At 43.2% G+C, this 19,252-nt stretch overlaps 1 protein-coding gene across 1 annotated transcript in view; it reads right to left on the bottom strand.

Annotated features, from left to right (window-relative positions):
- Window positions 1-8,989: 8,989 nt before the first annotated feature.
- RASGEF1C (RasGEF domain family member 1C) overlaps window positions 8,990-19,252 on the bottom strand; it is a 116,664-nt gene continuing 106,401 nt past the window's right edge. Inside the window, exons 11-14 of the mRNA XM_050961578.1 lie at window positions 16,063-16,158; window positions 12,525-12,648; window positions 10,469-10,541; window positions 8,990-9,998 (exon numbers count right to left, since the gene is read on the bottom strand). Of these exons, the coding sequence (XP_050817535.1) occupies window positions 9,974-9,998; window positions 10,469-10,541; window positions 12,525-12,648; window positions 16,063-16,158 (318 nt within the window). The 3' untranslated portion in view covers window positions 8,990-9,973. The remainder of the gene's footprint in view (window positions 9,999-10,468; window positions 10,542-12,524; window positions 12,649-16,062; window positions 16,159-19,252) is intronic.

Below are 19,252 nucleotides of genomic sequence, written 5' to 3'. Positions count from 1 at the left end.
CTCCAGTACTTTCTGTAGTGAACTGGGTTTAGAACGGCAGCTCCCGGTGCCTTGAAGGGAGGTTGGCTAGTTCAAATATTTGACTTACAGGATGTTTGAGCTTGTGAATCCAGAGTCTTCTCCACTTCAGCAAGGCCTGGGAACTTCACAGAAGTAGGAAGGTTTCCTGCTGCTGCAACAGTAGCCTATGCTGGCTGTTTGATATAGCAGGCGATGCTCTGAAGGGAGACCTACCCCTGGTCTTTTGGGCTGAGGGCACTAGGGTATGATTACAGAGCCTGCATATACCAGAGGAGGATACAAAACGTTTACTGAAGTTTTGGAAGAGCTGCTTGTTAGTCATAAGCCCTCCTCAACAGAGGCAAAGGCATCCAGGAGGAAATTAGCAACTTTCCAGGCTCACCCAGATTTTTTCAATTTGCAGGGCAACAATCTGAGTCTGTCCACAATGGCAGAAGGGGAGCACAGATGGGAGTAAGACTGACTCAAACAGAATTCATGATTGAGAGGAGCAGCCAGACAACAAGAAAAGTCCCAGCAGTTTTTAATTGGTCTGGCCTATAGCTTAGGGTGACCGTGCATCCCCTTTTGGCCGGGACAGTCCCTTTTTTAAGTTCTGGGTTCCAGCCGTCCTGACATTTTTTGACAAAAGTGGGCATTTGTCCTGTTTGCTCTTGCCAACTGATCAAGTTGGCAAGAGCAAACAGCCCTGTGTGGGGGAAAGGCAGGGCTCCGGCGGGGAGCAGGCAGGGCTTGAGCGACCAGCGATGCCAGCCTCAGTCTTGTGGGGTGGCAGGCATGACTCAGCTGAGCGGTAACGCTAGCCCCAGCCTTGCAGGGAGAGAGGGGAGGAGAGGGAGGGGCAGGCAGGGCATGGATAAGCGGTGACCCCAGCCCTGTGCAGGGAGGAGGTCAGTGTTTGGGTGAGCAGCTCGGGCCAGCTCTGTGCAGGGGGAGGGTGCAGGGTGGGCTTGGGCTAGCCCCATGCAGTGTCCCGTTTTCCCTTTGGGAAATATGGTCACCCAATTATTGCTTCACATTGAATCTAAAAGGTCCTGTTCCCAAAATATCTGTGTTTTATTGGAGGCTAATACTCCCGAGATACTATCAGTCAAGTCGTTGAGGATGATTGTTAAAGGACAGTTTGCACAGTGAGTAACACTCAAGTATTTGTCTCATACCTGAATACCAATTCTCTCTGCTCCTGGGGAGGTGAGGTACTTGAAAGTTCGGTTATATTTGTCCTACTTCAGCTGCCTAGAAAATGGTGAAATAGATTCATAGATTCCAAGGCCTAATGCCCTGTGCTCTCTAGTTTGCCCAGTTCCAATAGCTCCATAACCTAGTTGTATGATGGCTTTCGGTGTATCCTCATGTTGGATGAAATCTATTCTAGTGCGGAGGACCAGTCCAAGGCTTATGCACCATTTGAATCCCATTCTAGCCCTCGTGCTGAGGATGCCTGGGAGAATTTCACCCACTATCTGTTGGAAACTTACAAGAAAGTAACTGCTAAGAACCAGAGTGAGAGCCACTTGGCAGACTCACTTCTACTGCAAAATCCACCTTCTTTGCTGTAACTATTCTTAAATAGTAGTTATTGAATTAAATTAACTAAAAAAACAACAGAGGAGGAGCAAATAATTTATCAGCTCTTTTCAGTACCTGTAGGCCTACAGCCTGTCTCTCTGGTGACCCTGGATAGTCATTTTCATCCCTGCACACAGTGCATGCAGATCATTCCCCATCTGATCTGGTAGCCTCTGATATCCCTGTTGCACAAATGTAAACAACAAAACAAGGTGCAATGCAGTGCAGACTCACACTCTTAAGTGTATTCAGTCCATCTCTGACATTTTGAAATGCACATGAAGATGCTGGAGGAAGACACATTTAAAAAAAAAAAGAATTAGTAGCTGGATGAGAGGTTTGTTTTTCACACAACAGTGAAATAAATAAATGCACAATTGAATATCAGCCTGCAAGAACATCGCCATAAAAAAGGATAACTTGATTACTGCTCCTTTTGCTCAGCTCGTGGATTGGCTCTGTACAATGATGCTAACGCCAGTAGGGGAAAACTAGAAATACTGGAATATCACTTAAAGTGATATAATTTCATCACAAAATACCGAAGTCTGACACAAAAGGCTTGGTACAGCTTTCACATTTTGCTGCACACTCGTCTCTCTGCATGTGCCTAGCTGCCACTGACATTAATGGGAGCTGTGTATGCTCAGATTTATATAACCCATTAGCTAGGGTTGACATTTCCATTCTGCAGCAACACAATGAAGTATGAAAGTTGGCAACACGACACCATCAAGGCATTTCTCGATTTTTAAAGTAGTTGTTTGGGCTTGCTGTTTGAAAGAAATCACAGAAACTTGGACTAAAAATCTGTCTCTTAGACAAGCACAAAATTCTCCTCCATAGATTAAAATCCCCTCTACAACTTCCTAGTTCACAGTTTCCTCAGAATTATTCTATCAGGGGAGGCAATGTGATCTGCCTCCATACAAAACTGCTAGGAAGGTCATCCCCTAAACTGAGGTATGTCCCAAGAAACAAATGGATTTCAGGAAACCTAGAGAAACCAGATTCAGCTACATGGAGACCTATTGGGTCTGCACTGCTTCCTGGTCATGACCAAGGATCCTGCTTTTTCATGATAACCCCCCAACCCCAAATTCTCCAATAAAAAACAACATAAAAATCCGTATTCCCATTAAAATGACACGCTGCACTTTAGTTTCCCTAGTGACAATATATACACATCAGCTGAACACAATGTTTTATTGAAATATAGAAGACCCCACCTTTATCCCAGCCTCCATTATCCGGCTTTCTGTGTTAACTGAACCACCAGCTGCCCAGGGCTAACCACCTGAGCCCTGCAGCTGTCAGCCCTGGGTGGCTGGCAGTTCAACTAACACAGAGAGCTGGATAATGAAGGTTCAGATAAATGGGATTCTACTGTATGTAAATTTAAGGTGCATTCAAAAATCAAGCGAAATGGGGGGAGGCTACGCACTTTCAATAAGTGACAGTGGTACTTTCAGTAAAATGTCATTAATAGTTAATATATATATATATATTTTACACAAAATGTAAAAACTAATGATTCTCTATAAAAATGCAAATTCTGTGTTTTTCTGGGGCAAACGGATTTCTAGGATCCCTGGTCATGATTCCATGCTTCTTTGCCAGCCATTGCCCTTACCACCGAGGGAGTAGGGAATTCCACTCAGCAGAGAATCCTCACATGGTTAGAGTAGGTTATTGACAAAGAGAGGGGTTGCTCCTGCACACTGGGTTACTTCCAACCCATCTCTACCTGACCTGGGAAGCCCAGTCCTTGTACACACATGGAGGGGCTTGAACTGGTACTATTGCAAGGGAGCAAGCATGCAGTCTTTCCTCACCCTTCTTCCCAGACCCATGATCTGGGGCCCTAGTGCTCATAGAAGGAGGAAGGGATGACAAGACTCCAAGTTATGAAGATCAGTGTGCAGAGCTGTGATTGTAGGTTCGCGGTTGCTCATGAGTGTTGGGCTTTAATTGCCTCTTTATTTTAGGAAACAGATCTCTGAAGCATTTTGCTTTCAAACCCCAAAACGCTCAGGACCAAATTCAGCCTTTGGATGCATGTGGGAGGCATCATCTGATGCCAATGGAAGCTGCATGTCCACAACCAAAGGCAGAATTAAAAAGAACTATAAAAAGCACAAAGACAGGAAGAGCTTTTAAACTGATGAGCACGAACCAATTGTCTTTTACCTTTTTCCTTCTTATTTCCTAAACTGGTCATGAGAAAACAATCAGATTCAAAATCAAAGGGTTTTTGTCTTCCAATTAAAGATACTCCTTAGACAGTATTGATAGCTTCTGCCAGTTTGAATAGAGAAAGAAGTTTTTAAAGCACAAAGGCCAAATTCTGATCTCAGGTGTATAAATGAACTCAAGCCAATTTCAGCCCTAGTCTAAGCTGCTGTAACTCCAATGAAGTCAATGAAAGTTCATGTGAAGGCCAAATTTTGACCTCTGGTAAATACACCTGTGTATCCGAGGGTAGCATCTGGGCCCAAGATGAGGGCCAATAGCTACAAACATTCACCACTATCAATGATTTTCAACAGCAAAATGTCAAGTAATTGTAGGTCTGATCCAAAGTCTGTTGATATGAATAGGAATTTTGCCATTGGCACGTCACTGTGCTTTGGATCAGACCCTACATGAATTTCAAACAAAGTAATTTTAAGGCTAGATTGCACTAACTTTATACTTCTTTTACAGTGATATGAACAGCAATAATATCACAATCACTGCTGACATGTAACCTAGATATTCAATAAGCTGAGCTCCATTCCAAATGGTTTACAGTCATGAGCAAAACAGTGCCCATGTTTTCAAAAAGCATACAATATATTTACAATAAAAACACGGTAAAGGTACCAAGGGATCTGCAAGGGATTGGACTGATTTTAAGTGTGTGATTATCTTATCAGCAGATATTTTCAACTTGATAAACAAAATTTCTGCATTTTAAGTTGCTTCTCAATTTGAAGTGCATCTTTAGTGCCACCCTGAACCAACTGTCCATTTTTAGCTAGGTAACATGATTCAAGCTGGTTTGGAATTTAGGGCATGATTTTGTGACATGCTAAGTGTCTTTTGCAAGGTGCTCAGCATTCTTATCACATTGACTTTGACACAAGCATAAGTCTCTCAGTAGGCCCCTTTGTTTTTCGTGGGCTCTACATAAGGCCGCAAAGTTGCAGGCCTGAGACCTTAGGAAGTAAAAATATGACTTCTGGTACCACTATAATTGTCCTAGACAGCAGGGCCACCCGGAGGATTCAGGAGACCTGGGGTCTTCGGCAGTGAGGGGCTCCCGCCACCGAATTGCCGCCGAAGACCTGGCACTTTGGCGGTGGGTCCCAGAGCGGAAGGACCCTCCGCCGCCGAATTGCTGTGGAAGATGCTCCGGGGGCCTGGGCCCTGCGAGAGTTTTCCGGGACCCCTGGAGCGAGTGAAGGACCTTGCTCCAGGGGCTCTGAAAAACTCTCGTGGGGGCCCCTGTGGGGCCTGGGGCAAATTGCCCCACTTTCCCCTGCCCCCAGGCAGCCCTGCTAGAGAGACCCAGATGAACTATTGTTGTTTGGTTACTTTTTTAGACTACTGCAGTCACAGCAGAGAAGTTATACTAATGTTTAATATTTCCACATTTTACTAGGTTAGGCGTTTTCTACACTACAAGTAACGCTACTGAAGTACCGATCTAGTCTGGCTTTATTCTTCAGTGTAGAATCTGCATAAGGAGTTTTCCCAAATGCAAATCCATTGAAAATAATGGAATTAGAAAGCCATGAGAGTGACTATAAGTGAATTAGTCTAGAAATCTCTATGTTTTATAACACATCAGTGCCTGCTGCTACTAGCTCATTTTCTTCTAGTTCTGAAGAGTTCTTCACCTGTCAGTAATGGGAAACGATTGTTTATTTTTTTATTATTTTATTGCTGATATAGAATTATTAGAAAACTTTAGGGAGACCTCCACCCTCAAACTGTTAATGGAACCTTCTCTTGCTATTGTCCCCTTACTTGTTAAGCCGGTGAATGAAGCAAGGCCATAATGCTCTTGTCTATTATGGGAATTTATTCCTTGGTTAAGCCATGCATAAATCACAGATGTGATTGACAAATTTAGGGCCTTCTCCTGCTGAATCCTGTGGGAGTTTTGCCATTCATGTCAATGAGGGCAGGGCAGGATTTTTAAAGCCTACAGGCTGATGAGTGCCTTCATCTCCCACTGAAGTGACCATGCAGGAAGCAGTCAGCCTTTCTCAGCCTCCAACCTTGAGGGACAACTTTTATAAAGTGCTCTGTGCCTCATGTGAAGCATGGTTTGTCCTCAATGTTCACTGAAGTCAATGGGAGCTCTGGACGCTCAGCATCTCTGCAAAACAGACCACTTAAACGGGCACCTGCATATGCATTTAGGGGCCAGCTTTTTGAAGGTATTTAGATGCCTAAAGATACAAATATGTACCTACCAGGATTTTCAAAAGCACCTGGGGACTAACTCCAATTAATGTAAATGGGATTTAGGCAGCTCAGTTCTTTTGAAAATACCACTAGCCGTCCAACTGCATCTTTAGGTGCGTAAATACCTTTGTAGATCTGGCCTAGGTGCCTAACTTTAATCACCATGCTTGCAAGTTTTGACCAAACTATTGATCCCCACAAGGATCTCCTGAAGGTTAATTCAATAGATTTTGGAAAGTTCTTTGAGTTCTTAGAATGTGTCATAGCAGTGAAAAGTATTATTAATTATTATTATTAGAAAAATAATGTTTTAGTTCATATCTTTGGAAGGCTAGAATCTCAGCTATCCTAGTATCAGAGGGGTAGCTGTGTTAGTCTGTATCCACAAAAAAACCCTCCTCATTGTTACAGCTATCCTAGCCTCCTTCTGACTGTTAAAGAACAAATAATAATTTCCACTTTAAAAAGCAGATCCAATGATGCTGCAGTTCCAGACAATAAAAGGAGACCATTAGCACAATGAAGTCATAATATGCCTGTTATAAAGATATATACAGTAAGGAAAATGACCATTCAGAGAGTACACATAAGCCTTAGAATTGTTATTAATATGTCTATGAACATTGCCCTGGATTTGGTTGGAATTTAACAGGTTTCTAATGTCATCATTTTTGGAAATGATTCCATTTCAGTAGCTGTAATTTCTAAATTTTGGTTTGTAAAATACACTTCTCTGACTATTTTTACACTTGCATACAAAAAACCTATTAACAGCATCAAAACAACACTGGTTCCCAGGCCGAAATGATTCTGCATCCTCCCTGCAGTTAGCCACTTTGGGCAAAAGCTTGAGTAAGCAGAGGAACGCTACAGCAAACTCAATCTCTGACAGACAAAAAGGAAAGGGAGAACCATGGTCCCTCCACTGAAAATGTCTTGCCTCTAGCCCATACGTATTGCGACAGACCCAGGCCAGTGTGGTACAGGAGTCTGGTAGAGGGCAAATATACTAGTCACTGGGTGAGTAGTTTTCTGTTCCCTGAGTGACCAGAGCAGGGACTGCACTAGAGTAATCAGGAACCTGCTAGAACCAATTAAGGCAGACAGGCTGATTAGAACACCTGCAGCCAATCAAGGCAAGCTAATCAGGGCACCTGGGTTTAAAAAGGAGCTCACTCCAGTCAGGAAGGGGGGGGGGGCGCCAGAGGAGAGGAAGTGTGTGTGAGGAGCTGGGAGAAAGAGGCACAAGGAGCTGAGAGTGAGAGGGTGTGCTACTGAAGGACTAAGGAGTACAAGCGTTATCAGACACCAGGAGGAAGGTCCTGTGGTGAGGATAAAGAAGGTATTTGGAGGAGGCCATGGGGAAGTAGCCCAGGGAGTTGTAGCTGTCATGCAGCTGTTACAGGAGGCACCATAGACAGCTGCAATCCACAGGGCCCTGGGCTGGAACCCGGAGTAGAGGGTGGGCCTGGGTTCCCCCCAAACCTCCCAACTCCTGATCAAACACAGGAGGAGTTGACCCAGACTGTGGGGAAGATCACTGACGTGAGCAAATCTGTCAAATAAGCGCAGGACCCACCAAGGTAGAGGAGGAACTTCGTCACAGTATTCAGATCCAGGAACTATTAGAAAAGCAGCCCAGCCAACGTCAAACCTCATGACAGAGCATAGGGAGAGCGGTGGTCTCTCAGGTGGCCATGACTAATACCCTACAGGCCTTTGATAAATCAAAATCAACACCCTGAATTGCACCCCAGAAGCCAGTGTAGCATTATGGGAATAAGTGCAGTATATACCCTATGGATAACAATTGAAACATGAAGTTGCACCCTATACCAGATGTAGCCCAATGAGGGAGCACCTTGCAGCAACACACTCAGGTACAGGTTACTATGGCGAGGACTGCAGTGTGAAGCAATGGCTACAACTTTCTGGCTAAAGCCAGACACAGACACAGACAAAGCCAAATTTCTAATGAGCCTTGGTTTGTTTTTTTTTTTTTTAAACCCAGCAGCAATTCTGGTAAGTTATGCACATGATTCTTCACTCTTTACTGAGGAAAAGTTACCATTGACTTCAACGTAGAACCAAGCTCTTTCTGTTGGTCAGAAAAAAGAGACTGGGGCAGCTAAAATGCCAACACTGAGCCTGTAATTAAAGGAGGAGTTCAGTATCATGTGGCATTTTTTTATTTCTGCTATGCTTTTGTATGGTTCTTTTTTCAAACCTGATCCCTGCATATCTTTATGTCCTCATGCTCAGAAACAGTACCAGGGGTCTGCTCATGGGAGTGAAATAGGTAAAGTCTTCTAGAGTAAAGCAAACTAGTTTTGGAGTTCTGTTTTGCACCCAGTATAAGCTCAATTCATTTTTAGTCATTTAATGTTTATATTACAGTAGCACCCTGATTTCTGCAAACACAAAGGTAGATGTGGTCCCCACTCCAAACAGCACATCATCTCCATGAAAGGAAAGTGGGGAGCATGGTTCAGCACATAAAAAGTCAGAATAAAAATGGGATGTTGCTAAGTCTTTACTCTAGTGCAGTTGTTCTCAAACTAGGGCTGCCGCTTGTTCAGGGAAAGCCCCTGGTGGGCTGGGCTGGTTTGTTTACCTGCCGCATCTGCAGGTTCGGCTGATCATTGCTCCCACTGACCACGGTTTGCCGCTCCAGGCCAATGAGGGCTGCGGGAAGTGGCGCGGGCCAAGGGACGTTCTGGCTGCCCTTCCTGCAGCTCCCATTGGCCTGGAGTGGTGAACTGTGGCCAGTGGGAGCTGCGATCGGCAGAACCTGCGGATGCGGCAGGTAAACAAACTGGCCCAGCCCGCCAGGGACTTTCCCTGAACAAGCGGTGGCCCTAGTTTGAGAACCACTGCTGTAATGCATTGGTACATAGAGTGAAAACTCCATCTCTCAAATGCACTTTTGAGTCCACAAATCTAGGCTGCTCTTCCTCCCCCACACCACTCCCCGTGTCCCAATATCGTGTTGCACTAGAACCAAAGCTGAAGTGAGGAGACAAAACAAACCCAATGAGTTTCCTCACACAATCCCCTTCTATCATTTGTCAATAACGTAAGGCGCCTTAAAAACACCTCTCTCAGCACCAACAGAATTAGGGAATAGATTACATACTTCAAATAGCGGTAAGTAGGACTCGGAGCCATTTGCTTCCCACAGCTTTCAGTGAAAGCAGAACATCTGTATTTTGTCTCATCTTCAGCTCACATCCCAGAGAAGTCTGCCAAGATTCACAGTAAGAAAGGCAGAACAATTGGAGAAAGAAGAAATAACCATTGTTCACAGTTCAAATCATTCTATGTAAAAATTCATGGGGTTTGCATGACTTTTCATGCTGATGTGGTTTACACAAGTTTTTATCCACAGGCAGCTTATCTCTGCTGAAGTCAGTGCATTGTTCAACAAGGCAGGAGGCTGCTGATGTAAAATAAAATCCTTCTTTCCTTCCTTAGCAATTAACCAGATTGCTGCTGCATTTGACAAAATTTGATTTTACAATACTCAACGGATTTAGCGAGCTGCTGTTTGAAGCACCTGCTTCTGAAATGTGCACACTGCGTCTTTAGTTTTCCAGTGAAGACCATTCTCTGCTGCAGCACCATGACTCTCCTTGCTCTTGTTTTGTTTCCATCTGAGACAAGGTTACAGTGATACTGACATAGTTTTGGTATGGCCACAAATAATCTGTTGTCCATCCTCTCTTGAGTAATTAGAAAAGCATAATTGTGCCTATGGTAAGTCAATTCTGTTAATTTCAATGGATGAAGCCAGTTCATCACATTAAGCAGTCCAAAAATAAAAAGGAAGAAGAAAAACTAAATCCCAAATAGGCATCTTTGGAATCAGTAGTGCAAAATATTTTTGCTGATTTTTTCTCTTGTAGTACTGCAATAATCTGAGTCTTCAAGTCTTTCCTAAAATAGTAGACCTGCAAATTTGAAACATTACAATGATGAAGATGAAACACAGAAGCATGCATAATCAGTGCTTTTTGGTTTTGGCTCATTCAGGATTATTAGTGAGGCTTTATTTTCATTTACACTAAAGCCTGTTTACATTGGTCCGGTAGTATAAAGGAGCCTTAAAGTGGATATACATGACACTCTGGCAGGGTTTTACATCCACTCCCAGACACCTTTACAGAGTCAGAGCAGCATAAATAAGAACTGGGCACTTTTTATTTACAAAGTATAATTTATATTAGGACTATTATTTTATCAGTCCAGTTACAGCTTTGCAGACTAGAGCCTTAAACTGAGAACACCTTCAGCACAATCAACAAGACACATATTTGATGCCAGTTCTATTAAGAAATTTTCAAACTTCAGTTTATAAAACCATAACTACAATACATGCACTACATTGATAGTCAAGAATTAAACTTGACTGAACTCTTACCTCAAGGATTTCCATCTCTCTTTTTCAATTTGGTTCTCCGGACTTTCACTTTCATAGGAAGCCAAATACAAACCTAATAAAAAAAAAGTTAGTCAAATATCATCAGGAACCCCAAATCCCTTTGCTTCCTCAAACTACAGTCATTCTCTGTGAGTTTTGCTGGTACATATTATCTTCCTCATCTGTTGTCACTACTATCCCACACAAACAGAATGCTTTTAAAAATCCAAGGGCGGTTAAGTGCCTAACTCACACCGAAAGCCCGGGGTGCCAAAATCCCATTTGTGCCTTTGAAAACCTGCCCCCAATGTGTTATCAAAAAGTAAAAAAATCAAGGATTGACAGCTGAAGAGACAAATCCCCAGTCTTCTACATTAAGTTCACATAATTTAACATTGAATTTAATACCCCCTCACCCCCCATTTTCATCTGCAACCTCTTCAAATTCCTTAAGAGACAAGGCATGTTAAACAAATAGCACACTAGGTAAGAATGAAAGTCCAGCATCCAGACTGAGAAAACACCATGCAGAAAGGACACCCTCATGACACGTATAATTGTATAAACTGATCTAAGTTAATAGATCTTTTTTGAAGAACCTTGAACTACAGGATGCATTTTATAGTGCGAAAATAAGCGTACACATTCAAGAGTCCATCTGCGGGAGCTGCTAGTGCATTACCATCTAGCTTGCTTTATGGACTTTTATCAGTAGGTCATAATGTGTATTCATGGACACTTTCGCATTACACTATTTAGTTATGCTTTATTCTGTAATGCCACAGTCACCTTTGTATTTTATTCTGTGATATAATTCAGTAACGTTTTAATATTCAAGAGTTAGCCCACTGTTACTCTGTATTGTGGCACAGAGAGCTTATTTGTTTTATTTGACCGGTCAGCGCTGTCTCTCTTTTACTCATGGCGGGTCTTTCTGCACTGCATTTTATCTTTGGCAGTAGGGGAGGCCAGCTGTAGCCTGGCTTCTACTGTGGGCATCTCATGAAGCCGGCATGAATATGACCCTTTATGTGCGGGAGAGGGTCTGCAAGCAATTAGGGAGTTGAGGTCACCATGCAGCCTGAAAACAGCCCTTTTGAGATATCTACAACCCCCACTTCCCTACACATAGTACCCTAAGCACCACCTGAAGCCCCCATTCCCTCCTCTTTCCATACATATTGCTTTAATCACTTTAATTATTCCTTTTTGGCAGTCATTCCTCATGGGATTGGAGCTTAATTTTCCTAGCTGTATTTTGACTTCTGATGTGGCCTATGAAGTAACAACTGTCTGGTGTGATTAACTTGGATGACTGTAGAAAAATGCCTATAGAATCAAAAGGAAAAATAAACCCAACTGCAGCCTAGCTTATGGGAATGTAGCTGCTGTCACTTGATATGTCTGCCATGATGTAACAGGATGTGACTGAAATAATCCCATATGAAATGAAGCAGTGTGATACACTAGACCCCAAATTGGAGGGGGTAAGAGAGGAGATGGGGAAGAGAGATGGGACAGGGACTAGTTTTGGAACAGGAATCGGATCATATTTTAAAGTAATTACTATGGAAGATTTGTCTTAAAATACTTAAAAAAATAAACAAAATAAAGGTGTTTCCTCATTGGAGTGAGGGCCGTGTGAGCTGGACTCCCACAGCCTGGGGCTCTGGAGAACTGATTGGAGAACTGAAATTGTTGATTGGTAGGGAAAGGTAGCCCTGACCTCAGTCCCAGAACTGCTGTGTGGTTGCACAGCCTCATTCCTTGGTTAGAGACAGTACCATTGTGGTGATCTACTACAGGATGCCTGGTAGAGACATGGTGGAAAAGTGGCACAACAATGAATTAATAGACCAGAAGGTCATTTTCGCAGTAGCACGCTGGATAGAGTGGTGATGAGCAAGTTAAGAGGCAGAAAGCCTAGAGAGGAGCAGCTTTAGTGGTCAAAGCAAGAGATCATCAGAGCACAGATAAGGGTTTTATCAGTGGTGATGGAGAGACAGTCACATTTATATTATTTTGAATGGTTAAAAAATATTTAGGGATTTCTTACCATCCTCAGTAAAGATGGGAGCTGTATGCAAGTAGTGGATGATGTTATGGTCTTGTTCAAATGGGCATTCCACTTGCTTCCACGTTATAAACTCGCCTACTTGTTTAGCCAGTTCTAGGAATTTCTGCAAATATTATAAAGTCCATTTAGTACAAGAACATCATATCACCGAAAGGATCACATCTGGGCAGAGGCTGCAGATTTCCTAATGCAAACTGCACGGATATGCATTTGTAAAGGAACCTTATGAAATTCAGAAGGGAGCAGTTTCTCAATAAAACTTCCCCTTGGGTTCTATACTGTGCTGAAAGGGGAAAAAGCAGGGTTGGGGTATCCTACGTTCCATCGTCACATGGAATCCTGCTCTACTCTCAAGTAGAAATAAACAGTTTACCGTTTCCATGCATAGGGTTTGTTCCAGAACGGATGGCATAAAACTCAGTGCCATTCTGGGATGTGTCCCAAGTTTAGAATACAGCTTTGTACAAAATGCGTTACAGGAATATATCATATAAGGCTTCATGCAATATACGATAGACATGACAAATGCATTGTATCAAAAGTGGCATGCGTGAGATGATGTAAATTAGACCTCCTAGACTAGCACAGGCCCCCTTCCCAATCCTTACACCTACCAAGGCACCAGGATGCCTACAGTGTTCTGAGTTAAGCTGTGTCTACACTGCAAGCTAGGAGTGTAACCCCCCTGCTTGCATTCACATCCTCACAGATGCTCGAGGAGAGCTAGTGCAGCTGCGAAGGCATGGGCAGTGGCAGGAGTGGTGTGACCCAGCTGTGCCAAGGACAAACACTTCTGAAAACAATGGGTAGGTACTCAGCACAGCTTAGCCACACTACCATGGCTACGCTACTCTCTATACTTGTGCTAGCCCTCACAAGCTACTGTGAGTATGTGTTTGCGAGCAGGGGATCACATCACTAGCTTGTAGTGAAGAGAGATGCCCTCTTACAGTCAGGCTCTAATGTACAACACCTTAAGCACCACTCGACACTCACAAGCAACAGGCCTGGCTCACTGTATGGTGAAAGCCTTCTGCCACAATGCCTCTCAGGGAGGCAGAAACTTAGAGAAGCAAGCAAAAAAAAAAAAAAAAGATGTTTTCAGATGAGATTCAGAAAGCACTTGAGAGTTGATGGAGCAAATTTTCTTCTTATTTATACAAGGGCAATTGTAGAGAAGCTGCTTCGTCTCTGCATTTTCACAGAAGTTCAAGAATACAGCAGGGGTGGTGTATAACACAATATTAAAAAGTGGAATGCGTGCACATTGCATTCAGCATCCTGTCATATTAGTGCAACACTACCCTCTAGTGTATGGACTCAAAATTACTCAACTATTTATATGCAGTGTAGCTGTAGCTGTGTTGGTCCCATGATATAGAGAGACAAAGTGGGTGAGGTATCTTTTACTGGACCAACTTCTGTTGGTGGGAAAGACAAGCTTTCAAGCCAAACAGAGCACTTCAAGTCTGGGAAAGGAACTCTGTGTTAAAGCAAAATGGACTGAACAGAGACATTGGATTTATGCCTTACTACATCTAACCCCTTCTTCTTGTTTTATGACTGCAGAGGCGTTACGGGGCTATTCTATTGCAAATGGTTCCTTACAATATGTGCTAACTACTTATGCTGAACAATCTGGTCCACCTTGTATTTAGTTGTGATGCTGGGAGTTCCTTATTACCTCGCCCACCTTGGCTCTCAAGTTAACAATTTGTGACTATTACCATCTGGTGTTGGGTCTACAGAGAGGACACGTCTTTCTACTGTGTATAATAGTGGTTAATGCAAATTCTCCTGTTGTGTAATCAGTAGAGGCTTCCAAGCAGAAGGTCATGAGTTTTAATTCCCAGGCCAAATATGTGTGATTTACCTGATTAACATGGTGACTATAGATGAGGCCTTATATAGTTCAAGCTCACTTCTTATATTTACATAACGTTTGCAGTTGGTTGACGGTATTGTAACAGGATATGCCCCCTCCCAAGCACCCACTCGTGGCCTGAGGTTGTGGTACGGGTCCCTGCCTCAGTTTCCCCCTCTTCAAAGGGCTCCTTAAATACACTCCACACAGGCTTTTTATGGCAAAGCCACTCCTCCTTGGGACTGGGCTTATTAACATAAAATAATCTCAAAATAAAACTCCAAATCCCAAGTTAAAGTCCAACAAAAGTCCATACACACACAAGTTTACTTCTGAGGGGATTCTGCACTGATGCGGGGGTGCAGAATTCATATGGCCTGCATTTTTCTGCACCCCCGCCCCCACACAGGCGCAGAAAAATGCAAAAAAAATCTGCCGGGGGACACATGCCTCTTCCCCGATAGCCCAGGCAGCACATCAATTCCAGCGTGCCTGGAGCAGCCTCAGAGACAGGGGAGGGACTGGGCATGTGTGCCTGTGTGGTGATTGTTAGGGGGCTGGGGCTGAGTATACGTGTGCGCCAACAAGCGCACGAGAGCGAGAGAGAGAGAGAGACAGACACTCTCCCTCCCCCTGGCTACTGCAGCTCATTGGCTTGTAAGGGTTGGGCTTTTTATTATGCACGAGGCAGGCTAGAGGCACAAATAAAGTTTCTCTTCCTACTTCTAGGCCTTCCTATCAGGGATAGGGTTGCTGATTTTGGTTGGATGTATTCCTGGAGGTTTCACATGATATAATCTTTAATTAAAGATTCATCTTTAATTCCTGGAGACTCCAAGACAATCCTACAGGGTTTGCAATTTCAACCAGAAGCCTCTCCTGCTTTGGCAGGCCACTCCCAGGCCCTACCTGGCTGGAGTCTTCTCCTTATACCCATGGAGTCTCTTCTCCCTGGCTCTCAGCCTTCTGGCTCTGGTTTCCAAGTCCAAACCCTGCTCCCTGGTCCAGGGTGTCCTGCGGGAGATTCCTGCTCACAGCAGCTCTTGTGCACTCTTGGCCCCAGTTTCCTTTGGCTGTCTCTTAAACACCCACTGATCCCTGCCCAGGTATGCCTCCTTCATAACTATGGGTGTCTGGCCCCAGGCTTCTATCCCTGAAGGGGGCAAGCCACTCTGTTAAAACCTGCTTTGGCAAAGCTCCCTATTTTCCTAACCTATAAAATGAGAAAACGCTATGGTACTTGTACACAAAAGTATCAGGCACTGTACACTGCCTTGCTTATCTATGGATATATGGTAAATATACTTCTCCTCTGTCTTAGAAAAATTCCCCTTTTCTTCCAGGCTGTTTGTATAATCAGTTATGCCACTGATACTGTATTTATACCAGTTAACCCAAAGGACACACGTTAGGATCTGCTACTCATTTGGCATTAGAAACTCCTTGGTTTTTTGATCTCTGAATGGAATGTTTTCTCTCTATATATGAATTCTTTTTAAGGGAATCCTGGGATTGGTTTGACCTTCAAGGAGGGTCACACAAGGTCATCTCTTTTGTAGGGTCTAGTCTTTGTAGGACTGCTCTGAAAAGTGTGCAAATGGTCTCAGATAGTGCTATCAGGACGGAGTAGATAAAGACATTTGCAGATCTTACTTCAAAGTTGACGTGCCCATTCGGAAGGCGATTAGCACATCCTTCATTCAAAAAGTAAATGTCTTTGATCAACAGGCTGAAGAAAGGGATGACAATCTGTGAAGGGAATGACACAACCATTATCTTTGTGGCTACGTATTTTCAGTGCAGGAAAGAAAAGCTCAGTCAGAAGGGGGGAAAAATATTAACTTCCCAATGTACTGTTCTATTATAAAGCAATACAGTGATAGACAAGCACCAGGGAAGGAGGGTACAAAGGTATTTTCAGTGATTTGGGGGGATGGCTGCACTATTGAAATGAACAATCTGTGGGCACTATGCGCAAAAAATGAAGGAATAATTACAACTAGTCTCTGATTCCTTCTTAATATTTCAGTGGCATCACTTTCCTGAGCAAAGATAAGACACTTTCGTCTACAGAGTTGTTTTATAAGCCAATGGATTCACTGACAACAATTTAAAGATAGCCAGGAGCCAAAGAATACAATGAGGATGGAGAACCCTTGCTACAGATGCAGTTATGTTAACAATCACACCAAAATAAACAAACATGGAATAATAAAATCTTGTGACTCGGGGTGTCTCTGCATGGAGTTATTCCCCTGAATAATTCCATGTGCGGACACTCTTATTTCAGAGTAAGAGTGCCACGTTCCTGTGCAGATAAGCCCCAAAGGGGCCAAAACTCGAAGTTGAAAAGCAGAAGTTCTAATGACTCAGACGAAACAGGGTGACTTACACTGAACCTTTGGTAAAATGCTTTGCCACTAATGACACAGGGCTAGGTCTTCAGATGGCCTAGATCAGCATTGCTCCACTGATTTCCAGCGGATTAATGTGGATTTACACTGGCTGAGGATGTGATCCACAACCAGCAAAATTATGGCTTCCACTTTACTTCTCCTGATTGGAGAAAAGTAGTGTTTAGACCAGTGGTTCTCAACCACGGGTACGTGCACCCTGGGGGTATGCAGAGATCTTCTAGACGGTACATCAACTCATCTAGATATTCGCCTAGGTTTTACAACAGGCTACATAAAAAGCACTAGCGAAGTCAGTACAAACTAACTTTTCATTCCGACAATGACTTGTTTATACTGCTCTATATGCTATACACTGAAATATAAGTACAATATTTATATTCTGTGGAAAAAATGAGAAAGTAAGCAATTTTTCAGTAATATTGTGCTGTGACACATTTGTATCTTTCTGTCTGATTTTGTAAGCAAGTAGTTTTCAAGTGAGGTGAAACTTGGGTGTACACAAGAAAAATCAGACTCCTGCACAATAGTCTGGAAAGGTTGAGAGCCACTGGTTTAGCCCATAATCTGTTAGCATCACAAAACGTCATGGACTCTGGGTGCAACACTAATTCATCCCAAGAAGCTGGTATAGACTAAAAGGCAAAAGGACTGATCTGGCACCAATTTTATCAAGGACATGTGGAAAAAGGAGGCAGTGAAGAGAGCTGGCAAAAGAAAGGTGTTTGTTTATTCCTGGCTTGGTGGAAATGAAGATGAAAAGTCAGAGACACTCCTGCGAAGGCTCAGTAAGGGCGATCCTAGGGAATACTGAATTAAACACTTGGTACACCAAGAAACGTCGGTAGTAATCAGAGAGACCTAATCAGTGTGGAAGTAGGGAAAGAATTGACAAGGATTTGTAGGGGATCTTAATGCATGTCAGTCTGTTAGCAAGAGTTAGGTCAGCTGTAACCCTAATGACGTGAGATTTGTAGAAGCGAGGTTAGTGAGAGGCGATAGGGAAAGAAAACTGTGTGAGAAGTTATCACTACCTTGCACTGATAACAAATACATAGAAGGGCACCAGAGTGAGGAAAATAAGATAGCAGGATAGCCTATGTAGAACAAAATGCAGCGTTGCTCATTATTGTCTGTATTATTGCTTGTTATTGTCTGTAACAAAGTATTAATGCTTGCTGAATTGTTGACCTGTGAGAGAACCTGTCCGGGGATGGGGGCGACCCAGTGTCCTAGGGCACTCCCTCCCTCTATTGCAATTGCTGGAGTTAGAATAAAGTATTTGATTTTGCTGCACCCAAACAAAAAGCGAGAATTGAGTTTTTCTCTGACATCAGAGAGGCCTTTGAGCACTCAAAACAAGCACTGGGGATCATCTGGGGCAAACTGGAAGACACTCAGATCCAAAGCCTTCCCTCTAACCAATATGATATATTATCATCTAGCTTTATTTTGTATAGTAGGGGCCTAATTCCACTTTAGTGTAAATCTTCTGAACTCAGCAGAGTTAGGTTAGAGAAGAATTTGGCCTTACAAATTCTAAAGTTGGATTTAGGAATAGGGTCCTGGTATGAAGCCTTGCGCATCCTGGTATGGTTATACACTACAGTAGGCCTATCTTAAAGTGGAGTAAGGCGCTCAAATTACACCAGGGCCAAACCCAAATGCTGAGAGCTATAGGCAGACCAGCTAGTGACGGAGCATCTTTTCAGCAAGGACACCAGTAACAGAGATCAAGTTTGTGTCTTCACTCTTGTTGTGCGGGCGGACCATACTCGGGAAAGGCCACTCAAAGGGCTTGGTCCAGTGAGTCCGTACTAACCTTGTGAGCATCTCTTTGTAGCTGTCACATCTGCAATTTAAGTAGCCGAGTATGGGCTTGATCACCGTGAATGGACATAAGAACACGCCATGTGGGTTTCAGTATCCAAATGGATCTACTGGCCAATTAGTAAATGAGCTGAACTATATCTTCAGTGGAAGTACAATAGCTTTGAGGAAATGCAAGGCTATGGGAATTGATGACAATGAAGCAATCGTTTAGCTAAGTGGTAAAGGTTATTCAGTCTCTTGCTGAACAGCAGCTGAAGTAGTATCTGAAGTGGACCTAGGGTAGAATGTCACCAGCGATTTTCCAGTCTACAGCCTTCACAATGCACCAATAAGGAGTGCAAGCACTTGATAGATACTAAAAAGGAAATGTAAGCAAGGACCCCCAAAATCAGAATGCTGCTCTTGTTATAAAAACAGAAACCACTTTATGGTCCAACTGAGGTATTGCATTGAGTGAGCTGATGCAAGTTTCTTTCTGTGATGGTTATGGAGGATTTCTTGAATGTAAATGTAGTGCTCCCAAAAGAAGGCCAGATTGGTCTCCATGTAGACTCCAGTACTATATTGATTCATAGAATGGATACAGTATAGGAAAG

Source organism: Gopherus flavomarginatus, chromosome 7, assembly GCF_025201925.1.
Source record: "Gopherus flavomarginatus isolate rGopFla2 chromosome 7, rGopFla2.mat.asm, whole genome shotgun sequence".
Lineage (NCBI taxonomy): Eukaryota > Metazoa > Chordata > Testudines > Testudinidae > Gopherus > Gopherus flavomarginatus.
Note: the sequence above shows the minus strand (reverse complement) of the source record. Positions and strands in the feature narration are given on the sequence as shown.